The sequence below is a fragment of the Pundamilia nyererei genome, unplaced genomic scaffold (genome assembly GCF_000239375.1).
Source record: "Pundamilia nyererei isolate P.nyererei 1_Seehausen unplaced genomic scaffold, PunNye1.0 scaffold00024, whole genome shotgun sequence".
Lineage (NCBI taxonomy): Eukaryota > Metazoa > Chordata > Actinopteri > Cichliformes > Cichlidae > Pundamilia > Pundamilia nyererei.
In genome coordinates, this window is record NW_005187425.1 from 3,757,441 (window position 1) to 3,782,864 (window position 25,424).

The window sequence follows — 25,424 nt, forward strand, 5'->3', positions numbered from 1 at the left end:
TTGTAAAACAGCTGCTGAGCTGTTCTGTCTCAGTCCTTATTTCTCATGGGTCTGCTACAATTGACCCATTCTCTATTCCTTGCTGAGATATGGCATAGGATGTGAATCATGCACAAAGCAATGTCTGCTTTGAAAAAGATTTCTCATTAAAGCCTTTACACCAGGCTTTTATGGCTAAGGGTTTTGAAAGGTTGTGTGTGAAACGTTATTATGATATACTCTGCAGGTTGAGTCCCTGGCCTAGAAACTGAAATCCGATGACAAACTGTACACTAATGGCTGTATCCTGCCGTAGACAAATATATGAATGTGCATGATAATGTACAAATCGCACATGCATTTCATTATCTTGAGCAATCTATTGATGTACAGTGAGGTAATGTAATCGCTCATATAGCACACTCTCCAGGACATATTTCCTGCTGATGCAGATAAATGATGCCCAGGATAAATGTGGATATTATGCATCAACATCTGTAGCCCCACTCCACATATCAAAAACTCCAACACAGATAATAGATTTTCTGCTCACCGACACCGAGGCAACAGTTCATTCCACTGATGCCCTACTGAGTATATCACAGAGCGTAATTTAAAACAAAAAAGGTTTGCGAACAAGGCTGCAAATGCATCACCCCTTTGGTCTCATTAGGAGCCTCTTACTCTCTGCAAAGCGCCTCGAAACTAAATAGTGAATTGCTTACATTCACAGGATGCTAAGTGTTCTCCTAACTAGCTCCGTTGACAGGTGACCATTCTCTATTTTCTGTATGGTATGTTTAAGGTTCCACTATATCCCCTTACATAAATGAGAAATTACAATACAAAGAGAGAGAGACCAACACGACCATATTAGTTAAGTGCTATGACAACAACCTCAGCATCCTCTCTGCTGCTGCAGACACCTAAAAATAGGTCTGCAGCAGGAGCAAATAGATGATACCATGTGCTGATAGACTGCATTAGTGCATTAAACTTTTTCAGCGAAAGCCCAATCACAACAATACCTGGAACACATTTTCAAATTATTCACCAACATACCAGACTTCATCTGTTTCAGTCCAGCAACAGTTTTAGGCAGTCGAATTGTAAGATAAGTGCTCTATTCAACAAGTGCAAGCTGCAAAATATGTGTCTACAGTGGGAACTATGTGATTTTCTTTACGCACAGTTAATTATTAATCACACAAATTTAACAAGGTACTGGAAACCTTCCTCAGAGATTTTGTTCCATTTTGAAAGAAAAACATGACACAGCACAGATATGTCAGCTGCACATCCATGATTTGACTCTCCTGTTCCAACACATCCTGAAGGTGTACTATTGGATTACGATCTGGTGGCTCTGGGGGCCATCTGACTACAGTGAATGCATTGTCATGCTGAAGAAACCAATTTGAGATCATCTGAGTTTTGTGGCATGGTGTGCTATCCTTCTGTAAGAAGCTATCAGAAGACAGGTACACTGTGCTCTTAAACTAATGAACATGGTCACCAAAAATACTCAGGTAGGCTGTGGTAATTCAGTTGGTACTGAGGGGTTTAAAGTGTGCCAAGAAAATGTCACCCACACCATTACACCACCATCACTAGCCTGAACTGTTGATACAAGGCAAAATGGATTCATGCTTCTGTGTTATTTACGCCAAATTCTGATCCTACCAACCGAATGTGAAATAAAGCAACATTTTTCCAATCTTCTATTTTTTCATTTTGGTGAGCCAATGCAATTGCAGTTTCCTGTTCTTAGCTGACAGGAGTGGCACTTGATGCAGTCCCCTGCTGCTGTAGCCTCAGTTTCTTGCACACACTGTCGTCTGCTGCTCCTGTAGACATTCTGCTTCAAGGTTTCTCACTTGTGCATTCAGAGACGTTCTTATGTTTACCTTGGCTGTAATGAGTTACTACTACCTTCCTGTCAGTTCGTCCCTGACCACTATATGTAAACCTAGAGATGGTTGTGTGGGAAAATCCCAGTACATCAGCAGTTTCTGAAATACTCAGACCACCCTGACCAGCACAACACCATGTCACAAATCACCTTCTTTTTCCATTCTGATGCTCGGTTTGAACTTTAGCAGGTCTATGCCTACATGCCTAAATGCACTGTCGCTGTCATGTGATTGGATAATTGTTGGATGACATCAAATTGGATGATTTGATGTCTTGGCTCAGTACTAACCTCAGATTTCTAACTATTTCTAAGTAGAGGAAAAAAGTGTCGAATGTGAGCGTCTTTGAGCGAGCTTGGCTTTGACCCAGTGTTCAAAAAAAAAAAAAGAAGAAAAAAAAGCAACACCTAAAATTACCCTCCCTCTCTCTCCTTTTCATAGTGTCATTCAAGATTTGGGCAACTGTCCCCAAGGACGATCTGCATTATCCACAAACTGTTCAGCTAACTAATTAAAGATGGCAGGAGGCAAAATGTGATTACTATGCGCTCCAAGCTTAACAAAAACTACAAATGCAATGTCAGAGAGGTAGAATTCACAATCGGATCAATACTCAAACAAACTGGATGTGTGTTTCGGGATACTCGTCAATGTATAGACCCGACTGCCAAAGTATTTTGTTTTTCTGGCTGACCAAGCAGCAGGAAAAGGGACCCATTGTTACTGCAGTTGACCTGCATGAAACAAGAGAAAACAGATATCCTGGCTCTGTCGAAAGGCAACAAAAATAACCTTCCAATGCCACTGAACAAAATAAAATACAATGTTCCACCGTGTTTAATCCCTATGAAAACAAAGTCTGAGAACAACTATTTAACTGAACGGAGCAAAGAAAGCCGCTAACCCAAATCCTCTGTAGGTGTTTAACCTAATAATGCCTGAATTAATTGTGACAGGCACAACAAAATGGCTTGGCATCCAAAGACAAAGTCATACAGAGAGTTGGCACCAAAGTACAAGTACACATGCGTTGGCACCAAACAGCAGCCTGGGGTCCAACGTTTCCCACCGGTGGCTTTGACAGGGTCTCAGGTTGCGTGGTGACAGATTAGCTGCCACCAGTGAAAACACAAGCGAGCATGTGGGGAGCGTGGGAGGAGAGGATAGGAAGAGATAGCATAAGAAGGGGGTGTTTGGGGTTGGTGGCAGTGGGGGGACCTGAATATAGCCAGAGAAACAGAGAGACATGTGACAGGAAGCAAGCATCGCTACAACTCGATCACAGACTCACTGGAGCAGAGGAAGTGGGAGTGATAGAAGAGTTGGTGCAGGAAGAACCCAGTAGAGGAAGTTTGCTGCTGTTTTCAACTTCCAAGATCCAGTTTCTGACCCGTTAACTGATGTGCTTACTTAGAATGCCTGAAAACACATTACTACTTATTATCACTGAGTAGTTACACATGCAGTCCCTAATACAGGCCTGCTTAGGTACCAGAGCTGACACCCAAACACATGGGTATTGCATAAAGTTCAACTTATCTCATAGTCGACAGTAACCTGGGATCACTTTTTTCTTCTTTTGCCAAAAACTCTCCACAGTGAATGGACTGCGTAATAATATATCTGCTCTGTGGTGCACGAAGAGAGAGATGTTGGCATTGTCAGCTGTGTTATTGAAATAGAGTGCATCTTCTTTCCCCTGGAAAACACACTGAGGATGTTGCTATGGGGATTTTTTTGTCAAAAGCATAATGATGTTGTTTAGATGTGGCCATGTGTTTCAAAAGGCCTCTTTCCTCTTTTCTTTCCTGCCAGAGAAGAATGAAAGGAAATGTTCTCAATGGGAAATGCATGGTCTTGTGTAGTGAGCTAGTTAGAATATGGACACATCAAGCTCATTGTGTTTCAAGAAGAAAAGCTGAAAAGATGTATTTTATTAAAAATCATAGTGAAGCACAATAATCATACCTAGCCTATGTGTTCACTATTTAAATTGTAAAAAAAGAGAACTCCATTCTCTAAACAAATGTATTAAATCACGTTTTGCAAAAACTTAGACAAAACTAACAGATTTGATCAAATCTTCATGCAAAACTCTAAAAACACACTCGCTAAAACAGATTATGAACTTGTGATACATAATGTTAACCACATGCAGAAGAATTTAAACATATAGCACATAGCTTCCACACAATAGCTCAAAATTATCCACAATTGTTGAAAATGATGTCACGAACCCAGTTCAGAGTCCACAAACAGCTCAGTGATTTGAAGACTGACCCCAGTGATGATAGAAGCAACCAATGTGCAAGAGGTGATGGATGATGAAGAGTAAGAACAAGAGCAGCAATTTTAGATAAAATCTGAGGAACTGCGATACACGTCGCTCATGGAATGACAATGAAGGAGGCAGGGCAAAGAGTGCAACCCAATCACAGCTGATTCTCCGTGGCCACTACGAACAGGAGATCAAAAGAAGAGAACAGGCCATTTAGTTTGTGGATCATCAGGTTTTTACTGACGCTTCAGTACATCATGTTGCCAATATAAATATGTGCATGAGTGCCTGCGTGCGTCCTCTTTGTCACTGTTCCCTTTTTGTAAATGGCCACATAATGGTACCATGTCCTGAATGCCATATTTTCTATTTTTTCCAATGAAGTGCACCATGAATGTTCAGTAGACTTTTTCCCCCATGTGCTTCTTTTATTTTTCTAAAAAAAAGAGTCGTTATGAGTGTTTCACTGTTTGGTCTAAGTGGTTTTAGGAATGCAGCTTGAAAATTGTTGTGTGTTTACTGCTTAAGAAAAGGGCCCAAGTGTTCAAGAGTTTACTCAGATCTCTTCTGAGTAAACTCCATTCAACAGCATCGGGAAAACCTTTCAAAATAGGAAATATTTGAATTTCATTGAGTACTTATTTTCTCAGCAACTCTGTTGCAGGTCAACAGTTTACATTATTTGGCATTTTAATATTCCTACATTTACTTGTTCAGAAGACGGAATGATCCAGTACCGAAATCCCAATAGGTTTTTTTCTTTTTAGAGTAAATGTGGTAATCGCTGTATTTTAAGTTTAACTCATTTTCCAAAAAGACAACACAAAATACACAGTTGTACATGAATCTGACTCTTAGTTTTCTGCATATATAGTGAACGTATAATGCAACAGCCCCAACATTTTCAGTTATGTATCCATGACTTCAGAGACTTTATGACTTAATTTCACTGATTTGCATTCATTTATGGGAACGTACTTTATCTTTAATCAAAAATCATTAATACTACTTGGTTAACCTAATTTAACCTCAAATTTCATCCATGCATTATAATTATTTACAATGCAGCAACATTTGTCTCCATAAAATGGTAAATAGAGTGCTGGTTATAAAGTGTATTTCACATATAAAGCTATAATTAGCTTTAATATTCATACAGCACTGTATTTTATGTCTTTATGAACACGTGTGGACTCGAGGAACCAGGAATAGAAGCAGTAGCCTTCCGATTGTCAGATGATCCTCTCTACCTTCTAACCCATATCCCCATAATGCCTCAGTCCCCAAAGCATTAGTAATACCTAAACTACAACACAACACACACACACACACACACACGCACACACACACAGAAGTATCTTTGTCCCCCAGACAGTGCTATTGAAGTCTTTAATCAAGACTAATGTGTAATGTCCCGTATGACCACCATTAATCATTTAAAGCCGGGCAACAGTGCTATTGATCAATGCTATACTTCAAAGCAGCCACTGCTGGCAAAGGTGTGCATGTCTGTCTAACACAGTTTGCTCTGTACAACAGGTCAAGCCTTAAATATCATATATGATGATGTTCATGTTGCTTTTATGAAAATGGGGATATAATGTCTCCTCTGTCTCTGTTTTACTGCCAACTTTGAATGAACTGTGATGGAAAGGAAAAATGATATGGTATGGCATTCAAGAGAGGCTGAACTAACTCTCTGATATATATGTTGCATGGGTACAAAAGTAATAAAAGCCAAAATACAGTGTACAGTGCAAAAGTACTAAGACTTCCACAGAAGTGACTCTTTTTTGGAGCCAATATTCACAAAGAGGAATATTCTGAAAATAAGCTGTGCAGGGCTCTTCTTTCAAAAGCTATGATGACGGACTGACAAAAGAATGTAAAATCTATGCTGCTTACATTTTGAATTCAGACAGTTTGGTCCTCATGGCTGGCAAGAACACAAAAGAGATAGCCTCTAACATCAGGGGAAAACAAATTTAGCTGAAGCTCAGGTGTTTGTGCAGTAACACTTCATTTACAAGTTGTACAAATATAAAGGGACTTTGACTCTGCATACAGGCATTGTGCATGCCGCCTAAGAAATACACACAGGCAAACAGAAGATCTCCTCTGATTTCTTCCTCAGTAGATTTGTACTTGTCCTGCTACAGCCAAGTTTGCATGGGACAGCGCCAAGCAGCTAACAACCAGCAGTTTATTAATTGGATCTGGTAGCTTGTTTATATCGGTAAGGACTGAGATCATTTCACACTTGCCATGGAACAGGTGTGCTCTGCAGCAGTGCCAAATGAGCAAACTGCACGGGCTCAGCACATTGAAGCAAAAAAAAATTAAAAAATAAAATTAAAAAATGAGCTTTCACCAAAAACATGCAATAACTCAGCAAAAAGAGGAAACACTACTGAGATCTAGGGCTCTCCTCATTCAGATGTATCCGATTCCTGAATACCAGCACTAAATTGTTCTTCTTCTTATTTGCTTCATTCTGGAAATTTCACTCCATTTAATGTTTTTACTACATTTCCCCTCTAATTAAATTCAGTTGTGTGAAGGCTTGCTAGACGAACCGCCTTTACTTTGATTATAATCTTCAAATCTTAAGCGTGATTTTGAAAAATTATACAAAAGACTAAATTTCAGATGCACTAGACATGAGCCCAAGGATATTCCCTGGAGTTTTTTTTGTTAAAAATCATTATGAGTTGGATAGAAATGAAAAGGCCCTGAGGGTCTAAACATTGCTTGGGACAGACACTGACTGCTGTTTTTGAAAATGAGCTATACCTTTAAACAGTCATATCCTGATGTCCCCTATCAGAGACAATCACAGAATAAATATCTGCAAAGTTCAATCCTATTTCTAATCCTATGGCCTCTGATGACTATCTGGTGAAGAAATATGTACTGACAAGCACTATGCAGATTTGGGTAAAAAAAAAAAGTTAATTTGCACAGCACCTCAGAAGCGCATGTTGTGTCTGCCTCCACCAAACGCCGGAAGCAGAGACGATGTGTCTGAATCTTAAATATTGCTAAAAAACCTCAAGGACTTCACTAAACCACAAACATACTTTTTGTCCTAAGCGCCCTCATCTTTCCTCCTACCCCAGACTCAACGGATGCGCCCTCGACATAACAGGCACACGTAGAGGTCAGAGACCACCTGTTCTGAGCTGGCTGAACTGCTGAAGCGATATCAGAGGACACATCTGGCCTGACACGCCGGATGGGAAAGGCAGCTTGCTTCCAGGCTGGTGACAGCCGGTGACAGATGACTCACAGCTGATGCTGAGGTTACAGGAGGTCACATGGTGAGCAAGGAACGGAAGGGTTAGTTGGGACAGTGTTTTTCTAAGGAGCGTTTAGCTTCTAGAGAGGAGCATGAGCTGATTTCTAGTTTGTTTTGCAAGTGTTTTGAATTATCGAAGCGTGGAGTGGCAGAGTACCTAGGGGATGTACGCTAACTCATTTGTTCATCTGCTCACATAATAGACCACTTGCTGAAATCGCTCCTTAAAATGGAGAATAAAGATGTGAATCGATATTTGATTTCTAAATTTCGACAACAGTTATTGGTTTTCATTTTCCGTCTCACACACAGCTCTGCATTTTGAATCTCGAAAGTCCAATTTGAGTTTGTTCTGAGAGTTAGCAGTGACAAGGGGCCTCACCAGTTCTGAACAAAGTCTATCAATTCAATGTCAATATCCGTATCCCAAAGCAGCAGAGTAAAATATTATGTCTCCACTCCGTCTGAATAACAAATATTGACAGACACAAGACCTGAATCGGTAATGCAATCATTCTTGTAAGATTCTAAATTTCCCCCGGACATGTAACCTGGTTTTTCTTTTGGCTTTACAGCTATCCTTCTTGCCTCTCTCTATATATATTTCTTCTCAGTGTATTTCAGTTTGAGCGTGACTTTGTGTGGCTATATTTACATATTTATGAACTCTACATGATCCTCACCCCTCGTTCCAGAGTTCACAGCGTTATTTTCCACAGTATGGAAGGGAGAGAAGTGATGAGAGATGCTGAAAAGCAAAGAAGGGGAGGACGAGCATGTCCTCTGAGCTCTGTGCTGCCTTATTCTTTATCAGCTTTCATCTCTTAGCCCTTCCAAGAGACTGAACCATAAAAGAATCCAATCACAAGGGGACATATTATTTTCTCCCTCCTTGAATACACTATACCGTATCCTAGACCCACACAATGTCTTGTCCTCTTGCATATGTAACTCGAGGAAGCAATGGTCAGGAGCATGGTTTATCTATTGACTCTGTGTGTGATTAGCATACTAAACATGCAGTTTCTTCTAACTCAACGCACCCAGTGAGTATTAAAATGAGTCATAAGAAAAAACTCACTCATTTTTCTCCAGCAACAGGATCAGCTGTTCACCTTCTGCGGGCACCAGCAGCTGCAGCGATGCAGGATATCTCTGAAACACAAAAAGATATGAGGTCATGCCCAGAAATCACCAATCCTGCCTGTGGACGTGCGTGAAGGTTCAGCTGACGTTTTCGTGCACAAAGCAGGATGGGGCAAGGCACAATAGTGCTAGAGGAACAGGAAGAAAACTTCCACATCATTCACTTCCCAAATCTGGAATCAACTTCCATTTATACCATGACAATCCTTATGCCTTTAATGGAAACAAATCCACTGAATAGAATTACAATGAATAATATAGTGTAGGGATTTGTTACTGTTACTGAGGAAACTGTACTGTTGCTGTTTAATGTTTCACAGCATATTGAGACAACTCAGGAAACAGTGTATTTTTCAGCATGAAGATGTGTCTAAAAACAGACAATGTTAAGATGCTTTGACAGTGGATTGGTTTAGGTTTTGCAAAAGAATAATGGAACAAGGAGGAGGACTAATTAATGGTGTTGTGTGGGAAACCACATGTCACTCAATGACATGTTGCTTCTTTGCTTCTGACAAGGTTTGTTTGCAATAAATTGATAAAGACTCAGTTAAAATGGGACTTTTTGTCACTGGTGTATAAAAATACAAAATCTGCAATAATGTATTTTGACAGTATTTCAGACTTGGTCCAAAACGTAAGCTTGATTTTTTTTGGAAGAGAAAAAGTGCCGCAACAGCTGTAATGATTACGTGACGTGAGCGGTTTGGTGTTAATGACGAATGGCTGCAAGTGTCATTTAAAAATTGAATCCTCTATCAAATATTAAAATGTCAATTTCCAAAATATAGCTTTAAGATGAGTTAATGCTTTTCTGAAAATTAGCATCATCCTTAAGGCAAAACAGAGGCAAAGAAGTTCCATGCTTTAGAGCCTCAGTTTTGTAAAAAAGGATTCATGAACGTAAGCTAGCAGAGAGGAAAAAGGGTCAGACATGTTCACACTAAGCAGAAATGGATTTATATTTCATCAGCTGATATTTTAGATGAACAGAGTGCTCTTTCACAGTGACATTTCTTAGGATAGCTGACCGATGCCTTCGGGGAAATACTCTGCTGGCCAGTCTGAAGCTGTGTGTCTGCAAGTATGTGTGTGGACAATTCATGTCATGTCTACTGTGCAACAAAGACAATGTGTCATAATTCTGCAATACTTTACAGCTCCAAGAAAACTTCTACTTGGCACACAAGGCAGGTATACCGTAGCTGACCATTTTACACCTGTTCAGCTGCGTATCGATATAAATGTGTAATATACATCTAAGCAGAGCCTGAAGATGCCTGTGAAAATGTGAGAATGCCTTGTTGATGGCAGATGTCAGCAGACTATTACCAGCAGTAAGATAACATCTCTCAGATAGGCTACAGCAACAGAAGACCACAAGTATTGTGACTCCTGCAGGTAAGAACAGGAAACTAATGCTACAATGCACAACGGCTCCCAAAACCTGAACAATAAAAGACTAGAAAATATTGCCTGGTCTGATGAATAGATTTCTGCTACAACATTCAGAAGATGGGGTCAGACATTGGTATGAGCAACATGAAAGCATGGATCCATGCTGCCTTGTATCAACAGTTCAGGCTGCTGCTGTTTGCATGATTTGTGGGAGATATTTCTGGCACTCTTCGGGCCCCTCAGTACCAGCTGAGCTGCTTAAATGCCACAGCTTCCTTGAATATTGCTGCTTCTAGCAGGACAACACACCACATCACAAAGCTCAAATTGTCTCAAACTGGTTTCTTGATCATGACAGTGAATCCAGTGCAGTCAAACGGCCTGCACAGTCATCAGCTCTAAATCCACAAGAGCATCACTATGAGGTGATGGAAGAGGAATTTACAACAAGGCTGATAAATCTAGGGCAGAGTGTGATGCTATGATGTCAATATTGACCAAAATCTCTGATGAAATGATCAATGTTTCCAACACCTTGTTTAATTTGTGCCATGAAGAATTTAGGCACGACTGAAGACAATAGGAACAGCGAAGTATACCCAACAAAATGACCAGTGTGTGCATAAATCTGCCTCTGTGTTGTGACTTTTACTGTAGTCTCTGATAAGACAATCACAAGTTACCCTTGTAGTAAGTTTAATATGGGACAGCAGGCTGCTTTAACTATTGTCTCGCCTTAACAAAAATGCCTTATATCAGCACCGTAGGTGATAGAAAAATATGGCTAATGTAGCTCAAAATGATTAAGGCTATAAAACGTAGTTTCACTTCCCCACAGTATGTGACATTTTTGTGATGACTGACTGTGAGGCAGGCACATAACGCTGGGAAAAAAATCCTAAACAAAACAAATCGTTCAGATGGTGACTTCCCTGCACGAGGAAAAGTGTTTGATTGCTCAGGGAGTTCTGAACACCTACACATTTCCCTCCTCTGGAAAGTTTCCTTAAGTTGCGGTAGAGATGCCAAATTTCAAACATTTCCCTTTCCAGCTGTAGTAAGTGGAACAGACAGGGTTTCATAGCCTGAGAAGGCATGTTTAGAGAAACCAGAGAGGGATGATTTGTATATATCTTTTAATCTAGCTTATAACCTGTAGTACATGAACGAAATGACACTCTTTACAAGCTGTTACAGAGCTTTTAGCAATAATTTCACAATATGTTGTGTCTAGTGTGTGGCAAGCTCATATTTAACAAAGAAATGAGGACATGTTCAAAACAAAGCCGATAGCATGGAAGGAGAAGAACTACAAAAAGGGGTATGACATGGAGGGAAAACATAGCAAAAGAGGGGACTTCTCTACCAAAAGAAATTAAATAGACAGGCAACAGATGGAGGCAACAGAGGAAGGAATCATATACTGTGGTTATGTTAAACAAAAAGCCAGACATCTATACTTGGCTGCACTCTGAAAAGCACACTGACATTAGCTCAGAATCTGGCTGAGTCAGCTTATTACCAATAAGCTATTTCTGCTAAATGGTTTTGAGAGTATTTACCCCAGATGTGAGTTGGCTGAGAGGTCTGCGCTCTTTGCCCTTCAGCAACAGAGGTATGGCGGTCTCGTAAGTTTGCGGTCTGGTTGCCTCCCCGCTCTGTTCGGCCTTGTCTGGACTACTTCCTGTGAAAAGATCATCAGCACAGATTAGCTTGAAATTTAGCATCAAGCTACAAACAATACAGATTGCAAACAAAGGGGTCAGAAATGTGGGTCAAAGCTGCTGTGTAATATCCTCAATAATTCAAGGACACCATTAATGCAACAAAAGCTTGGAAGGCTCAGACACACAGCAGAGCAGAACACTATTAAAGACTGTGGTCGGTGCTGCAGAGAAAGAGTAAAAGCTCACTCCTGTTCCTGCGAGTAGATATGCTATCCCCCAAAGGACCCTTGCAACAAGACCACAGCCACAGACAGAGCATCAATAATAGATGCTCTCACGCAGTTTATAACTCTTCTTCTGCAATATTTCCCCAGATGGGAATGGGGTTTTTTTTCTAAAAAAGGTAGGATGAAATTGTCTTTCCCATTTCTTATATTATATATATATATATATGTCCAACTTTGTATAGTAGTTCAGGAACGAGCACCATACTGTGCTGTTTCCTCCTCTTTTCCACATATCATTTTACTCCTCTTCCAAACTTGTAATAGAGCTAAATTACCAAAGTAAGAAACTGGTTAAGCTAATTAGTTTTTAAAAGATTGCTCTTTTGGGACAGAAAGAAACCTACTGTGTATAGCATAAGATGAAGTATAGTAAGCCATATCAATGCTTGGAGCAAAATGTGGGAATCAGTCACAATTCCCTCTGCTCTCTCAGTGTCTCTCTCAGCTCCACAGAAGACTTGGCTGTCCCTAACGGCCTTACAGAGCATGTCTGTGCTGTTGCTAGCCCAGCAGGATTCCTGTGTAGCCCAATAAATGTTACAAACCCATAGAGGATTGAATAGAGAGTGTTAAAAGGGGAGGGGAGAGGCTGTTTGAGGTTTCACGCTATCAACAAAGTAAAACTGAGAGTGAGTGCGCCGCCTCTATTTACTATACATCTAAAGTTTCGGCATATTCTCTAATCCTTGGAGATTTGCAGTAAAGCATCCGCGTGTCTGCATGTGCATGTGTAACATCATACACAGTGCAACAAGAGTTCAGCAGTACACTGAGCAGAAATGCTACAATCCCACATATTTTGTTGCTCCTCCTCCCGCCTGGAGGTGTTTTGATTTTCAGGTACGTTTGTCTCTTCAAAGGGTGACGATTCTTGTCTTTGAAGACTGACTCCTGTGCCACCGTGACTACGCTTCATACAACTTCAAACTGTCTGTGACGGCGGCTTGTCTGTGTTCTCAGCGTGGCCCACACTCTCAACTTAGCCACAGTACATAATAAGCTAACAAGGGCATAAAAGGGACCTCCTACATTTAATGGGATATTTGAACATATGCCGATGGTAGTTTGTTGGTTTTAGTGGTGCACGAAAACCACGTTAGACAGACGGAGCAGCATGACTGAGACCACAGGCTGCGGCTAGAGTGCCATTAAAAAAGAGCTATAAAAGGAAAGCCAGGCAGACGTCTTGTTAATTAAAGACTTCATCACTTCCACCAGGGTCCCTCACAAATCATTTAGAGCTCTCTGACACTAAATGAGTTTGCGATCCTTAAACAATATCAGTTTGGAGTGGAGACTTCAAGCCTGGGTGAGCTCAAAACAAACTAGTTAGTACAATGTGTTTTCAGCCCACATCTAAGCGTTTCTAATTCTTCTGTAAAGCCACATTCTAACGAGCTTGCCATCATAAAGAGCAACATACGGAAAATCTTTCCTTGAAGGCATCCATCTCGTTACATTTGTCTCTACACAAAAAGAGACAAAGGGAGTTTTGTGAAATCTAATCCTGCCCATTTTCTCTCCTCCACACACAGGGCCAGTCTCTGGGTAAAGTAAGCGTGCTCACTCAATGTTGGACGTAGCCTCCCTAATTCGGGGGGGTTTAGATGCCGTTTGATGTTCTGGTAAGCGCTTTGTTTGAAGTACAGTGACCCCTTTAATATGTGAATTAATGAGTTTTTGTAGCATTTTGTGTGTGCTAGGCTTCAGTTTGCAACATCTGCCAAAGCAAACTTAAAAGAAAGTTCCCTTCAAACAGCAGAGAAATATGACATTCATCATCATTCTCACGGGTTTTATCCTCTTTGGGAACCTTTTAAATTCAAACTAAAACTGGGTTAATCCCGTATGTTTTCTGAGAGCTCCATGACTGCTAAGCCAACCACAGTTGTACCCCCATATTGGACACAAGGCAGAATTATCTGTGGGTCACACATGAAAAACACAAGTTCTGTTTTGCAGCCAAGATCATCTTTCCCCCACGCTCTCTTTAAATAGCCTCATAACCCAGATTTCTTTTAAAGACAACTCTGTTTTGATGATCTAACAAATATATTTTTCTTTCTGCCACTATTTCATATTCTGCACAGCTGAGTATTACTGGTAGGAAATGGGAATTCAAACAGAGGCCGATGTCCACTTTTCTCAGCAGGGCAGTGAAACAGCCAAAAACATAAACAAACAAAATGAGCCACAATTACTGCAGTCAAATCGAAGAGGCTGCTGGACTCTGGGAAAAACTCTACCTCATTACATAGACTTGGTATTTTACCTGCTGCAACAAAAGGCTTCTCTGATAACTTTCACATCTTTTTGTCCATTTATCTTTTTGATTGAGAAAGGTGTTTATATTGTGGAGGGATTTAAGCAAAGCAGCCAAAGCAGCATGGATCACCTTTTGAAAAATGCATATGTCTGGCTGCTTTTGTATCTGATCAACAAGCAATTTTATTATAGGGTCCCTCTAGTGAGATGGATAAGAGAATACAAAACATAAGGTCAAAACGAGTTTACGAAGGACATTTAGCAATCTATAAGCAAAATGTTCAAGGAAACACAAGAGAAGATGAACACCACAGCGGGACTTGAGAGACCTTCTGCAATCAGATTAGCGTCAAACAACATATGCATACAAACTAAGTGTAACTTAACGTCTTTATGTTTTGCTGGGAAAACAGGAAATAAGGCTGTGTTTGCCTTTTTACCTAAAAAAGAGTTTATACAATTCTAACACGCTTAAAAGTCAATATTTGGTACAACCATCTTTATCTTTAAGGTACAGTAGCCACAGCTTCTTAGTAAGAGTCTTCTATAAATAATTCACTGCAAATCAACTTATTATTAAGTTGTTTATTATATATATTATATGTTGTATAGTAAAAAGCTGTAAAAATATTCATTATTATGCAAACAGAAGAATCACAAAGTGAAGAGCTGCGAAATATTTCAGACAACGTGACACAAAGAGAAAAAGTCATAAAGCAGGAACTCTTTGAGCAGAGTTAAAAATAAAATCAAGGAAACACAACAAAGCCTGAAGACATGACTTCAGTTATTTCTCAACACAGAGAAGAGACCTTTAATGGCAGCTGATCAAAGGATAAGAACTCTGATTATGGATTTGATAATGGTGAAGATTTATTGGTCAATATCTGCACAGCGGCTGCAAAACCAACCCTCTAAGCCTCCAATCATCTGTAAATGCCCTCAGAAAGGTGAATCTTGGCCAACAGTGAATCACTGAAGAGGCTTTTAGCTTGAAAAAGGAAAATGACAGTACCCAGCGCATACACAGGGACAACTGCCAAAACGCTGATAAGAAACACACAGCATAGGTGAGTTCAACTGTTACAATTGGATTTGATGGAAATCTGGATCTGATCCAGAACCATTTCTGGGAGTGATTACTGTATTGACTTTCCTTATTGATTACAAAATGGTAAGACATTGACCCAAACTAAAATCCCTGCGTGAGCGTGAGATGAGCGTTGTTATAAGTGTAGGCAGGCTGGCTTTTTTCATCCTTAACTGATATGAAATCAAATAAAGAAGTGTTTCTCTGAATGAAATACCGAGGCCATTTCCACCTTTGTACATTACACATTATAAGCTTTCAAAGAGGGATATTTTTCATTTTTTATTATGTATTTTTCATCTCTATCACGCATGTACATTTACACAAGTACTAAAGTAGTTCCTTTCTTCCTTAGAGTTAGAGGAAGGCATCAATATCAATCTCATCTTTGTTAAATATGAAGCTATAACCAGCAGATAGTTAGCTTAGTTTAGCTGAGTGGACTGGAGATCAGGGGAATGTGAAAGGAATTAAACCAGATGGTTTTACAGAGTTTCATGTGTGAGACAATTTCTTGGCCAGACGTTGTAACGTCTTATGGTCCTGTCATCACAATGAGTTTGCCTGGAAAACAGGTGTGAAGTTACCATGCACAGCCAAAAGTAACTCCCCTTAGAGAGCCACAGTGTCATAGTACTGGGTCTTTGACCCAGTGTTTCTATGTTTCCGGACTTAATAGTATTTGCTGATTTCTAAATATATAATTGCTTGCCTAGAAAGAAAGTGCTTTATAAAAAATGGTGGATGAGGCCGCTATACACAATAATAGGTCTCAATATAAAGAAACACATTAAAAAGTGAGGTTGTGCTAGCACTTATTTAATCAGAAGTTTCTCAGAAAAATATAATACCATCAATACATCTTTGTGACCGTCTACCATATTACAGCTTATTCAGTAAGACTTATTGCAGAACTCAGCGCTACAGCTGTTATTTCCTTTTACAACGCATTTCTTTTTAACACATCAAAGGGAGCATTTTACAGTTCCTACTTCAATATTATGTTCGTAGACAAATAAAAGACATTCAAAAGTAGTAATGGCATTGTTTAAAAAAAAAGGAGCGCTGTAGCTCTCGGAGGTGCTAGATTCTTTCCTGCATATGAATTAATGTTTGATGGTGGAAGCAACTTCAAAGAAAAGACTTTCAATGGAAAATAAGTCACTCGGTGAACAGACAGGCTTCTCTTATAGAGATTAATGTACAAATGTATATTTCAATTTGGTGTTTTATCTTGAGCAGTATAACTGGCCTGCTTGCTCAACATTAGTTCACATTGTCCCAGAATGGAAGTGCATTAAACAAGAAAGCTGAAGCTACAGCATAATTTCCACACATTTGCAATGTTCAAAAGCAAACTATGAACGCCTTCCTAGAAATTACACTTTTATCTTGAAGAAAATGTAATAAGTTATAGTAGTAAATACTAAGATAAGATAAGATAAAACTTTATTAATCCCCCGAATTTCCCAGAGGAACCCACCCGAGGGATTAATAAAGTTTTATCTTATCTTATCTTATCTTAGTATTTAGTAAATAAAAATGTCTTTACACACACACACACACACACACACACACACACACACACACACACACACACACACACACACACACACTACTGGGACCCCACCCGGGCCCAGCAGTGCAGGGCCTACATGTGCCACTGCATTTCACGCCAGTACTGGGGCCCACAGTAAGCTGCCCATTCACAATGGGTCACCGCAGCAGGTAGCACCACATTTTGGATTTGGCAGATTTTTACACTGGATGCCTTTAACAGTGTAACGCACAGTGGATTTGTCGTTCCTCCCAGACTTGGACTGGAGATATATCCTTGATATACAAACATGTATTTGTCTATCAAGCACTCTCCCTAACAGTCTAATATTTTCATTTGAGTTCTTTTGCAGTATATCAATAAGATCCAGTCTAACTTCCAATTTACCGAGGTTTTAAATCAGCTGCTTTTTCCACTTCCCTGTATAGTGTTTTCTTATTGCAAACAGTTTTGCAGCAAATACTCCTGTGCAGACCCACAGTGGGTGGTGTAGATGAACGGTGGGGCTGTGCAGACAGGGAAACCTGAGTGGGTTTGACCACACAGGTCAGACAAAAGTCAGGCTTTTAGGAGCCCTATATGGGTTTTCTATGGGCAAGCCCAGAAGAGGTTGCTCACAAAAATAGGGGCCTTCATGTACTTTTACCTGTGAGGTAAAAGTACTATGGGGCCTGCATGGGCTAACCCACAGCATGGCCAACAAGGATTTTCTGTGGGCAATCTCACTATGGGTGGCTTTGAACCCAGGATCTTGCTGCTGCGCAAAGTACAGCATACAGCTGAGACAGGCAGGACTGTCCTTACTTTAGCAAGTACTTTTAGTCATAATCCAATCCATCTTGGATATATAAGTCGATGCGGTTGGTGATCTGACAGCTCTTGGTGTAAAAGTAAAAAGCGATTGCATCACTTGTTCTTTTGAGCAGCATGGATATCTGGACCACAGGTCATGCCAATAAATTAAAATGCTCTCATGACATTTTACATAAAACTAAAAATATCAACCTCATGGTACCATTATAAAAAATTTTATTATAACATTATAAAAAAAATTGCCTAGAGGTTGTATCAGCAGGATGTAACCTCAGGAGCCATGAAAACCGCCACAGAACTACAATCAGAAAGTTGTTGAAATATTTTATTCTGAACCAAACCAGTGGACCAAATAAATAATGAAAGGACAAGCCAGCATTGCTGTAACTAGAGCCATGCCTCGAGCACTGGTTAAAAAAAAAAGACTTCAAAAAAACAAACAAAAAATTCTTTGAGATCAAAATAAAGCACTGATGTTCTTTTTACAGGAGAAAAAAACCCCCCCAACAAATTTCTGTTTAAACAATGCATCAAAAGATTTACCCAGCACTCTGAGTAAGACTGACTAGTTTTTCAGCCCTGCAATTTTTCTTCTATGATTTCTAAGGGAAAAAATAAATGGGCTTAAAATGTAACAAAGAGGAAAAGCATTATGAGCTTTTTAGACACAGTGAAAGAGACCACTCTAAAGTGTCCCAGGGTCTTTTGCAGGGGAAGATAACTACAATGTTACCTCATTACCAACAATTCAACAGTGCCTCCTATCAGTTCCCACATTGCACACTCTTCCTGTGATAACAAACTGGTGTAATTAGTGCTGAAGGTGTTAATCCTGGATGTGTTACCTCCTAGATCCATTCCAAACACACATCATTATTGTTCTGATCAAGCAATCACTGGCTCAGAGTGAAATGATGGTAATACAAGATTTCTCAGCGTGGTTTAGTGAGATTTACTCGTGTGTCTTATTCACATCCTGTGGGAGCAACAGTGGAGAAGCCAATTCCCGTCTTGTCTTGCACAGATTTGGGCATTATGTCTCAGAGCTATAGGGATTTCAGCTCGGGGGATTTAGGGATTAACTGGAACTTATCACACATCCTGGGTCACCCAAAAGCCATCAGCAGGGGAGACAAGGTTTAACAAAATATCAGTAATGCTAGCAGCTTGTTATTACAATGATAATCTTAGTCAATTGGTCAGTCGGTCAGTTCCTTAATCACTGACCCTATTCCTGTCTACAACTCCTGAAATGATTAATAGTAACCAGAGAGCGATTCTACTGATTCTGGTGATCTCCTGACTTTAATCTCCAAGCACCGCTTCAGTGAGACTGTAGTATAGTATATAATGTCTATAACAAGCTAAATTCTATTTCTTCTGTGTCTTCGACATTTTTTAATTTTCCTTTATTGGTTGTCATAAACGGCATATATATGGTACCACATATACATGTACCAGCAAATAGCTGCTATCTATAGCTATATTTTTGGGGCTCTGACAAATACGATGACTGAGCAACATAAGGCTAAGGCTAACTCCTTAGCAGCCATTTCAGCCTTTCAAAATAAGAGCAAGGATGCTATCCCTCTCAGTTTCCAGTTTTCCCGATTGTGTCAAAAATCTGGTGTAAAATCCCAAAACAAACATGAAGAGAAACCTGCTCTGACGACCACTTGTGACAAGGAAGCAGCCGAAAATAACTTTCTATGTAGCGTTAATCTTATGACACATGCATTTTTTTTACCCTGTTATCCAGCTAATGGGGCAATTGGAGCCTTTCCTAGCTTCTATAAGATGAAAGGCAGGCTACACATTAGGCCTAACATCACAGGTCTAACATGCAATTCTTTCAGATTATTAAAAAAATAACATTTCAGACCTTTCACAGTGCATATTTGGGTGGCCATTAATATACCTAAGCAGCCCACTCTATGTGTGGAAAGGACTGAATGATTGTATTCATTCAGAATATGCAATTATGTAATCAGTGATTCAACGTGTGCTAAATTTTTACCAAAAACAAAACACTCAGCAAAACCTTTTGTGTTCTTGAAGGAAGGAAATTCAAGTATGGGCACTCCAATAAGACAAAGATCAAGAGGTCCCAAATTCTGTGGAGAAAGCAGAGCCAATTCTGCTTCACATGTCTCTAAAAAAAAAGTGTTCTTCATATACTATTCTCTCAAAACACCTTCAATTCCTTCCATGAAAAGCTTCAGGATATAATGGCTATTGGCTGAAGAGCATGACTGGATCCAATAACCAACATCCCAAGGTAAACAGGCTGACATGGAGGTGTGATGACCTTTCTGTTGTGAAATTATTGATGTAGGGCAACCTGATGGTTCAGCCTGCTGTGCAGCTGCGTGAGTCTCAAACCTGAATCATGTTGTTGCATCAGTCCACTTCCTTGCTTCTCTCATCTGAGTGAAACCTAATATTTCTTCAGAGGGATGGTTGGTCAAAGGAAAAGAAACAAACAAGGAACCGCTGCTCTCAAGAAATCATATGTTCACTAGCTCTTTTGTACACTTCCCATTTGTGCTACACTTCCAGCCAGCCACGCATTCATTATGGACGCGAGCAGAGACGACTGCATGTTTAAACTTCTCAGAAATCTGTCATTCTTCTGCATTCTAGCATAAATAACAGCTCGCTGTTCACAGTGGTGACAAGAGCGACTCCATGCTCCCATCCTATTTTGCACCTATTCAGTATTCCTTTCTTCCTCTCTTTGCTCCACTATAAAGATTTTTTCCTTCAGTGCAGGGGAAAGTGTCCCACTAAAATATGTAAGCATCACAGGCGGTCTGACACATCCAATCACTGCGGTAAATGTAGGTGACTGACTGCTTTCTCACCTGTCTCAGTGTCTTTTTTTTTGGTTCTCTAAAGGATAATGCAGACTGGAGAGAAATGCACCCACTCTTATCCATCACACACATGACTGACTGCTGTTTGTCAGAGCTCTTTAGGTGGTAGTCTGTAGCTCTGATGCTGTCTAACACCCAGATTTCTCACAGTTTCACAATACATCGCTCACATAGTCTCTTTTTTTTTTCACCCTGTTCTTTCTTAATAAAATCAGGAATTATTCCATGTATACATATTCGATTCCGAGTCGCTTGTGACTGCTGTTTTTTGTGTACCGCTGTGTTAAGTTGCCTTCGCATGACATCAGCATATCTATTATGTATCTGTAGCATCCACAGGCAGAGCAGGAGGAAGCTAAATCACACTGATGGCTATAATGACCAATGATGCTTAACAGAGGGAGACAACTCTAACTGTGCGTGGCCTTCCCTCGCGGCCAACAGATCAATGCCAGCCTGTCCTCAAAATGTCAAGTGACAGCTTATGGAGGGGCTTGAGAGACAGACCAGGATGAGGTTATTTCCTAAATGGATTTTACAGAAACCTGTTGTTTTTTTCCCCACACAGACGATAGTCAGCATTCCACCACAGACTGGAGAATGGGCTAGAGCTACTTCCCAGGAAACTGTTCTGAAAGGTGACCGATGCTCCTCGGAGACCAAGGAGACTGTGCATACATTATTGTGTGTTTCAGGGCACTCGGGGTAGGTTTTATTCTCCCCGCTGTCTGTTTGTTTAGACAAAACAGACATTTTAATCTTTCTAATTAATTCTGTCTGAAGCTGCAGTCAGTCTGACCAGCTGATATCCTCAAATCTAATCCAGGTCATTTGGTTCTGTCTCTAATTATTTATTGAGTTTCCTCCACCCGGAAAAAGGGGGAAAAAAAAGACCCTTAGAAAACCAGTTGATATGCAGACGAGAGACAAAGAAAGTCAGGCAGAGAGAGAAAGCAATAGACAGAACGATTCATCAAAGATTTACAAACACGGCCTGCTTGATTCTCGCCCTTATGGGACTTTTATTTTATTTCTGCTATAAAAGTTCAGAAGACAACTGAGCCCTGAAGGGCCGTAGCACTTCACACAAGAAAACACAAATGGTTATTCAAACATACTCAATATTCCAGTCATAAATATAAACAAGCTTTCCGAAGGCTAACAAGCAGAAGGCTGAGTCAACTACTGATAACCTGAGTTTTACTTTGTAGGCTTGTTAAACACTGTGCAACCAAAATTTAATTACAGCTACTTTCACAAAGAAGCTGATCTCCCAGCTTAAACATGAAATATGTTACTATTCTAATCACTTCCTGAGCTGTCAGTCAAAGTTTTAATCAGAGGGGATGGGAGTATGACAAAGCAAATGATTATACAGTACGATGAAAGACTGCATTCATAGCACAAAACCTTTAAACAGATTAATTTTAATCTGCGGAACTTAAATGTAAAGTTTTTGACACTTTTTCCCTACTTTTTGGTGAATATTACTATTTTATTTGTAGCACATGTCTTCAAATATGCATTATTACTGGCTTCAAAGCCTTGGACATGCTCGCTCAGGCGCTTTCAAAACCAATACAGAGAATGTCCTCATTATCTAATGCATCACTTATTTCACTAAATGACAACACAACAGTTTCTGAACTCTGTCCAGGTTGCTGATTGCAGCTGAGTGTTGGCACAGGAAGGCCGAATGTCAGTCAGTGCTGATCTGATCCATATAGGACTGCCAGATTTGGCAACAGAGGTACTAGCCGCAGTTTTTTTTTTCCGGGGGGGTACAGAAAAGGATTGAGTCAGTTTCAGTCAGCAGCAACACTAAGGCTAGCACTGGAGAAGTGTGAAATCACTCCACTGGCATAAGTTTGACCGATTCTGGCAGGGCTCATCACAAATCTGGCTTAAGTCAAGTATCCAGTTATGATGGATTTAGGCCACTGTTAAGCCAAACCATTTTGACTAAATGGATATTTATGACATGATTTTTGTGTCCGGCCAATGTGACAATCTTTTACTGACAGTGCACGCCTACGTAATTTGTTATTTCCACATAAGAACAACAAAACAGGACAACATTTCTTTACAAAAAAAAAGAAAACAAAATAATCATTTAAAGTGGGGAGGCACTGGTTAAAAGAGATTCATGTGACTGTTAGGAAGTGGGAAGCAAACATCAGTATCCCATGTCAAAGGTCAATATTTTGTCAACCCAACCAGTCCTTTCTAAATCCTTCCTTTCTGGACTTTGTAGCTGTATAACACCTTCACACTATTTCCTTTTTTTTGCTACCAATCTGAGAATAGACATAACAGCTACTGGATGGAGAACATGACTACAGCACATCTGGTCTTCTTTTTACCACCATAAATAACAAAATAAATAAAAAATTCAGAAGTCAAAAATTGTGTTGTGCATGTTTATATCATAATTTTTAATAGGATAGACCAAGTCTATCCTAGTCTATCCCAATTTTGGGAGAACATGAAAAGAGTCTGCTACAAAAAAAAACCCCTCTCTGCCTCCATTCGAACAAACTGTAGTATGACTAAAAGCGCTGTAGCAAGAGCCCCCACCAAGGTGGGGGGAGACTGTGACAAACGTTTCACATAGAGGCTGAAGTCAATATCCAACATTACTGTATCTGACTGCTGCCACAAAAGAGCCTGCCCTAGTTCAACGCTCACGCAACCCATTACAACTGTTTTACTCTCTGCATTTCTGTTTTAACTAACCCAGTGTGTGGCAGCTTTAATGATCCAACAGCTGGCTGATGTGGACAGCAAACAACTCATGAGCTGAATCTTTCTACTTCTCTTTCATGAAAGCTTATTATTGACTTGTTGGCACTGTACATCTGTATTAGCTGCTCCAGCTGTGATGGTAGCATGTCGTATTGTTTCAGTAGTGCACCTTTAACCTTATATGGCCTGTATTTTCTTATTTATCACTTCAGCATGCTTGATCACCTCAAAAATATCTATATTTGAATAGCTCCTTATGTTTAACAGTGGGTGGCATTTATTTTTGTTCCTTTCCCTTTTCTCTTACTACATCCACACGCACAAATTTGTACTGTGTCACGTGCTCAATCCCATACACAGACTACCCCATAATCAGTGGCTGATTCATTCAGGAGACATCCTGTTTGGGTTTATGTTTACAGGCTAAAGATGAAGCTGCATCCTCCTGGATGTCAAACTATCTGTTCATCCGCAGCAGTCTGACTTCCTTTTATTGTTTTTCCATCTGAGTACGAAAACTGATGTTAAAAAAACCAATTTCCTTTCTGCCCAGCCTATGTGTAAAATGCGCAGCTTGAGACTAGGAAACGGCTTTTTTTGTAAAGAGAGAAATAAATAAAATGTGCAAACACTGAAAATCACGTTACCAGACTGTGGCTGAGCATCTGCAGCTGTACATGACAATGAGCCCGCTGAGTGATAGCACTGATATTCACAATAAAGATATCCACTCACCCCTCTCTATGTTGTAAACCATGCTGTCAGCATGTTTTGCTGCCGTGGACAGGCACCAGACTCGGAGAGCGAGGATCAGCAAGCCAAAGTTCTTCCGCCGCCTCCAGGTTCGCATCATGCCCGGGTTCGGTAGGGTGAAATGAGGAAAAGCGCTCCGGTCAGACTGCGTTATTAACGTAGCTACCACCAGATGCTTCAACACTGGTGACAGGATGGAGATACGGGTCAAAGCAGTTCACAGTGAGTGTGAGGGAAAAAGAAAAGGGAGGAAAACAGACTTCACCACCCAGACTCCCAACAAGATGCGGCAGGCTGTCACTCCAAGAAAGAAGCTCTCATAAACTTTTCCATGCAACACCAAACATATGGTGGACAACGGTGAGGGGGGAAACGAGAGATAAGCGGCAAGTGTTAGCTAAATGTTTCTGGGAAAGGGTGTTGCTGATGTGAGGAGGGTGTTAGAAAGCGACAGCACAGACAGAATGAGAGGAGACTGTTGGAGAGTATAGTGAAGCGGACTTGCCATCCCCTCTAGACCCAGAGCAGCTACAGTTTGCCATGTGCTCTTCACACGCCTCTGGGTCCTAAAGTCTATCTGCGTATAAGACCGCTGTCGTTCTTTGTTTCCCTTTACCTACAACGGAGTCAAACGTAATCCATTGACCAGTGGTTCTTGAACTTTTTCACAATAGAAACCGAAACGAGTTCACCCCAAAACCAATCATTAACCATTTTAATGAGTTTGCTGCCAGCCCACTGAAATTATCTGATAGTTTCGCCCATAAAAATCATATTCATTCAACTAAGTCTATTCTGGACATTCAAGGACATTTTTTTTCTTAAGCAGCAATAGCCACTTGTGAAACCTGGAGATTAAAAATAAAAAAAAATAATTATATTAGCATAATCTTTTATAAAAATCGGCGATATATAGCACTGTATAATAACTGCGTATTTTGACAGGTGAAAACAGCTTTCAGGCACATGATTGTACACACACTTCTGTAGTATTTCATGCAGCTGTTTTTCTTAGATTTATAGTGTACATATTATTTATTAATGCAGTTTGCACTATTCTCTCACACAATGTTAGTTTTACTGGTGGACTGGGATTGGTCTGTATAAGCAAATATATTTACTAATAGCAGTATCATATACGTTTTTGCGCTTTCTGTTCAGAGAACATTCGAGTGGATAATGTAAATCAATGAATGCATAGATTTTCCCCCTGAACTCTGCAGGGGGGGATGCTGGTTAGTTATAGTTTTTCTTTCTTTTCCTTTTTTGCCCTATATGTGTCTGTGATAGTTAATTAGCTTGTTGTCAACAAAGAGTAGGTGAATTTAAAGGAGAAAAAAAACATATTGACATATGGC

General features: G+C 40.1%; 1 protein-coding gene across 2 annotated transcripts in view; it reads right to left on the reverse strand.

The window, feature by feature from the left end:
* Positions 1-24,544, reverse strand: part of adam12b (ADAM metallopeptidase domain 12b) — an 86,063-nt gene extending 61,519 nt beyond the window's left edge. For both annotated transcript variants that reach the window (XM_005727443.2, XM_013909382.1), the window contains exons 1-3: positions 24,049-24,544; positions 11,575-11,696; positions 8,550-8,623 (exon numbers count right to left, since the gene is read on the reverse strand). In XM_005727443.2, the coding sequence (XP_005727500.1) occupies positions 8,550-8,623; positions 11,575-11,696; positions 24,049-24,166 (314 nt within the window). In that variant the 5' untranslated portion in view covers positions 24,167-24,544. The remainder of the gene's footprint in view (positions 1-8,549; positions 8,624-11,574; positions 11,697-24,048) is intronic.
* Positions 24,545-25,424: the final 880 nt, after the last annotated feature.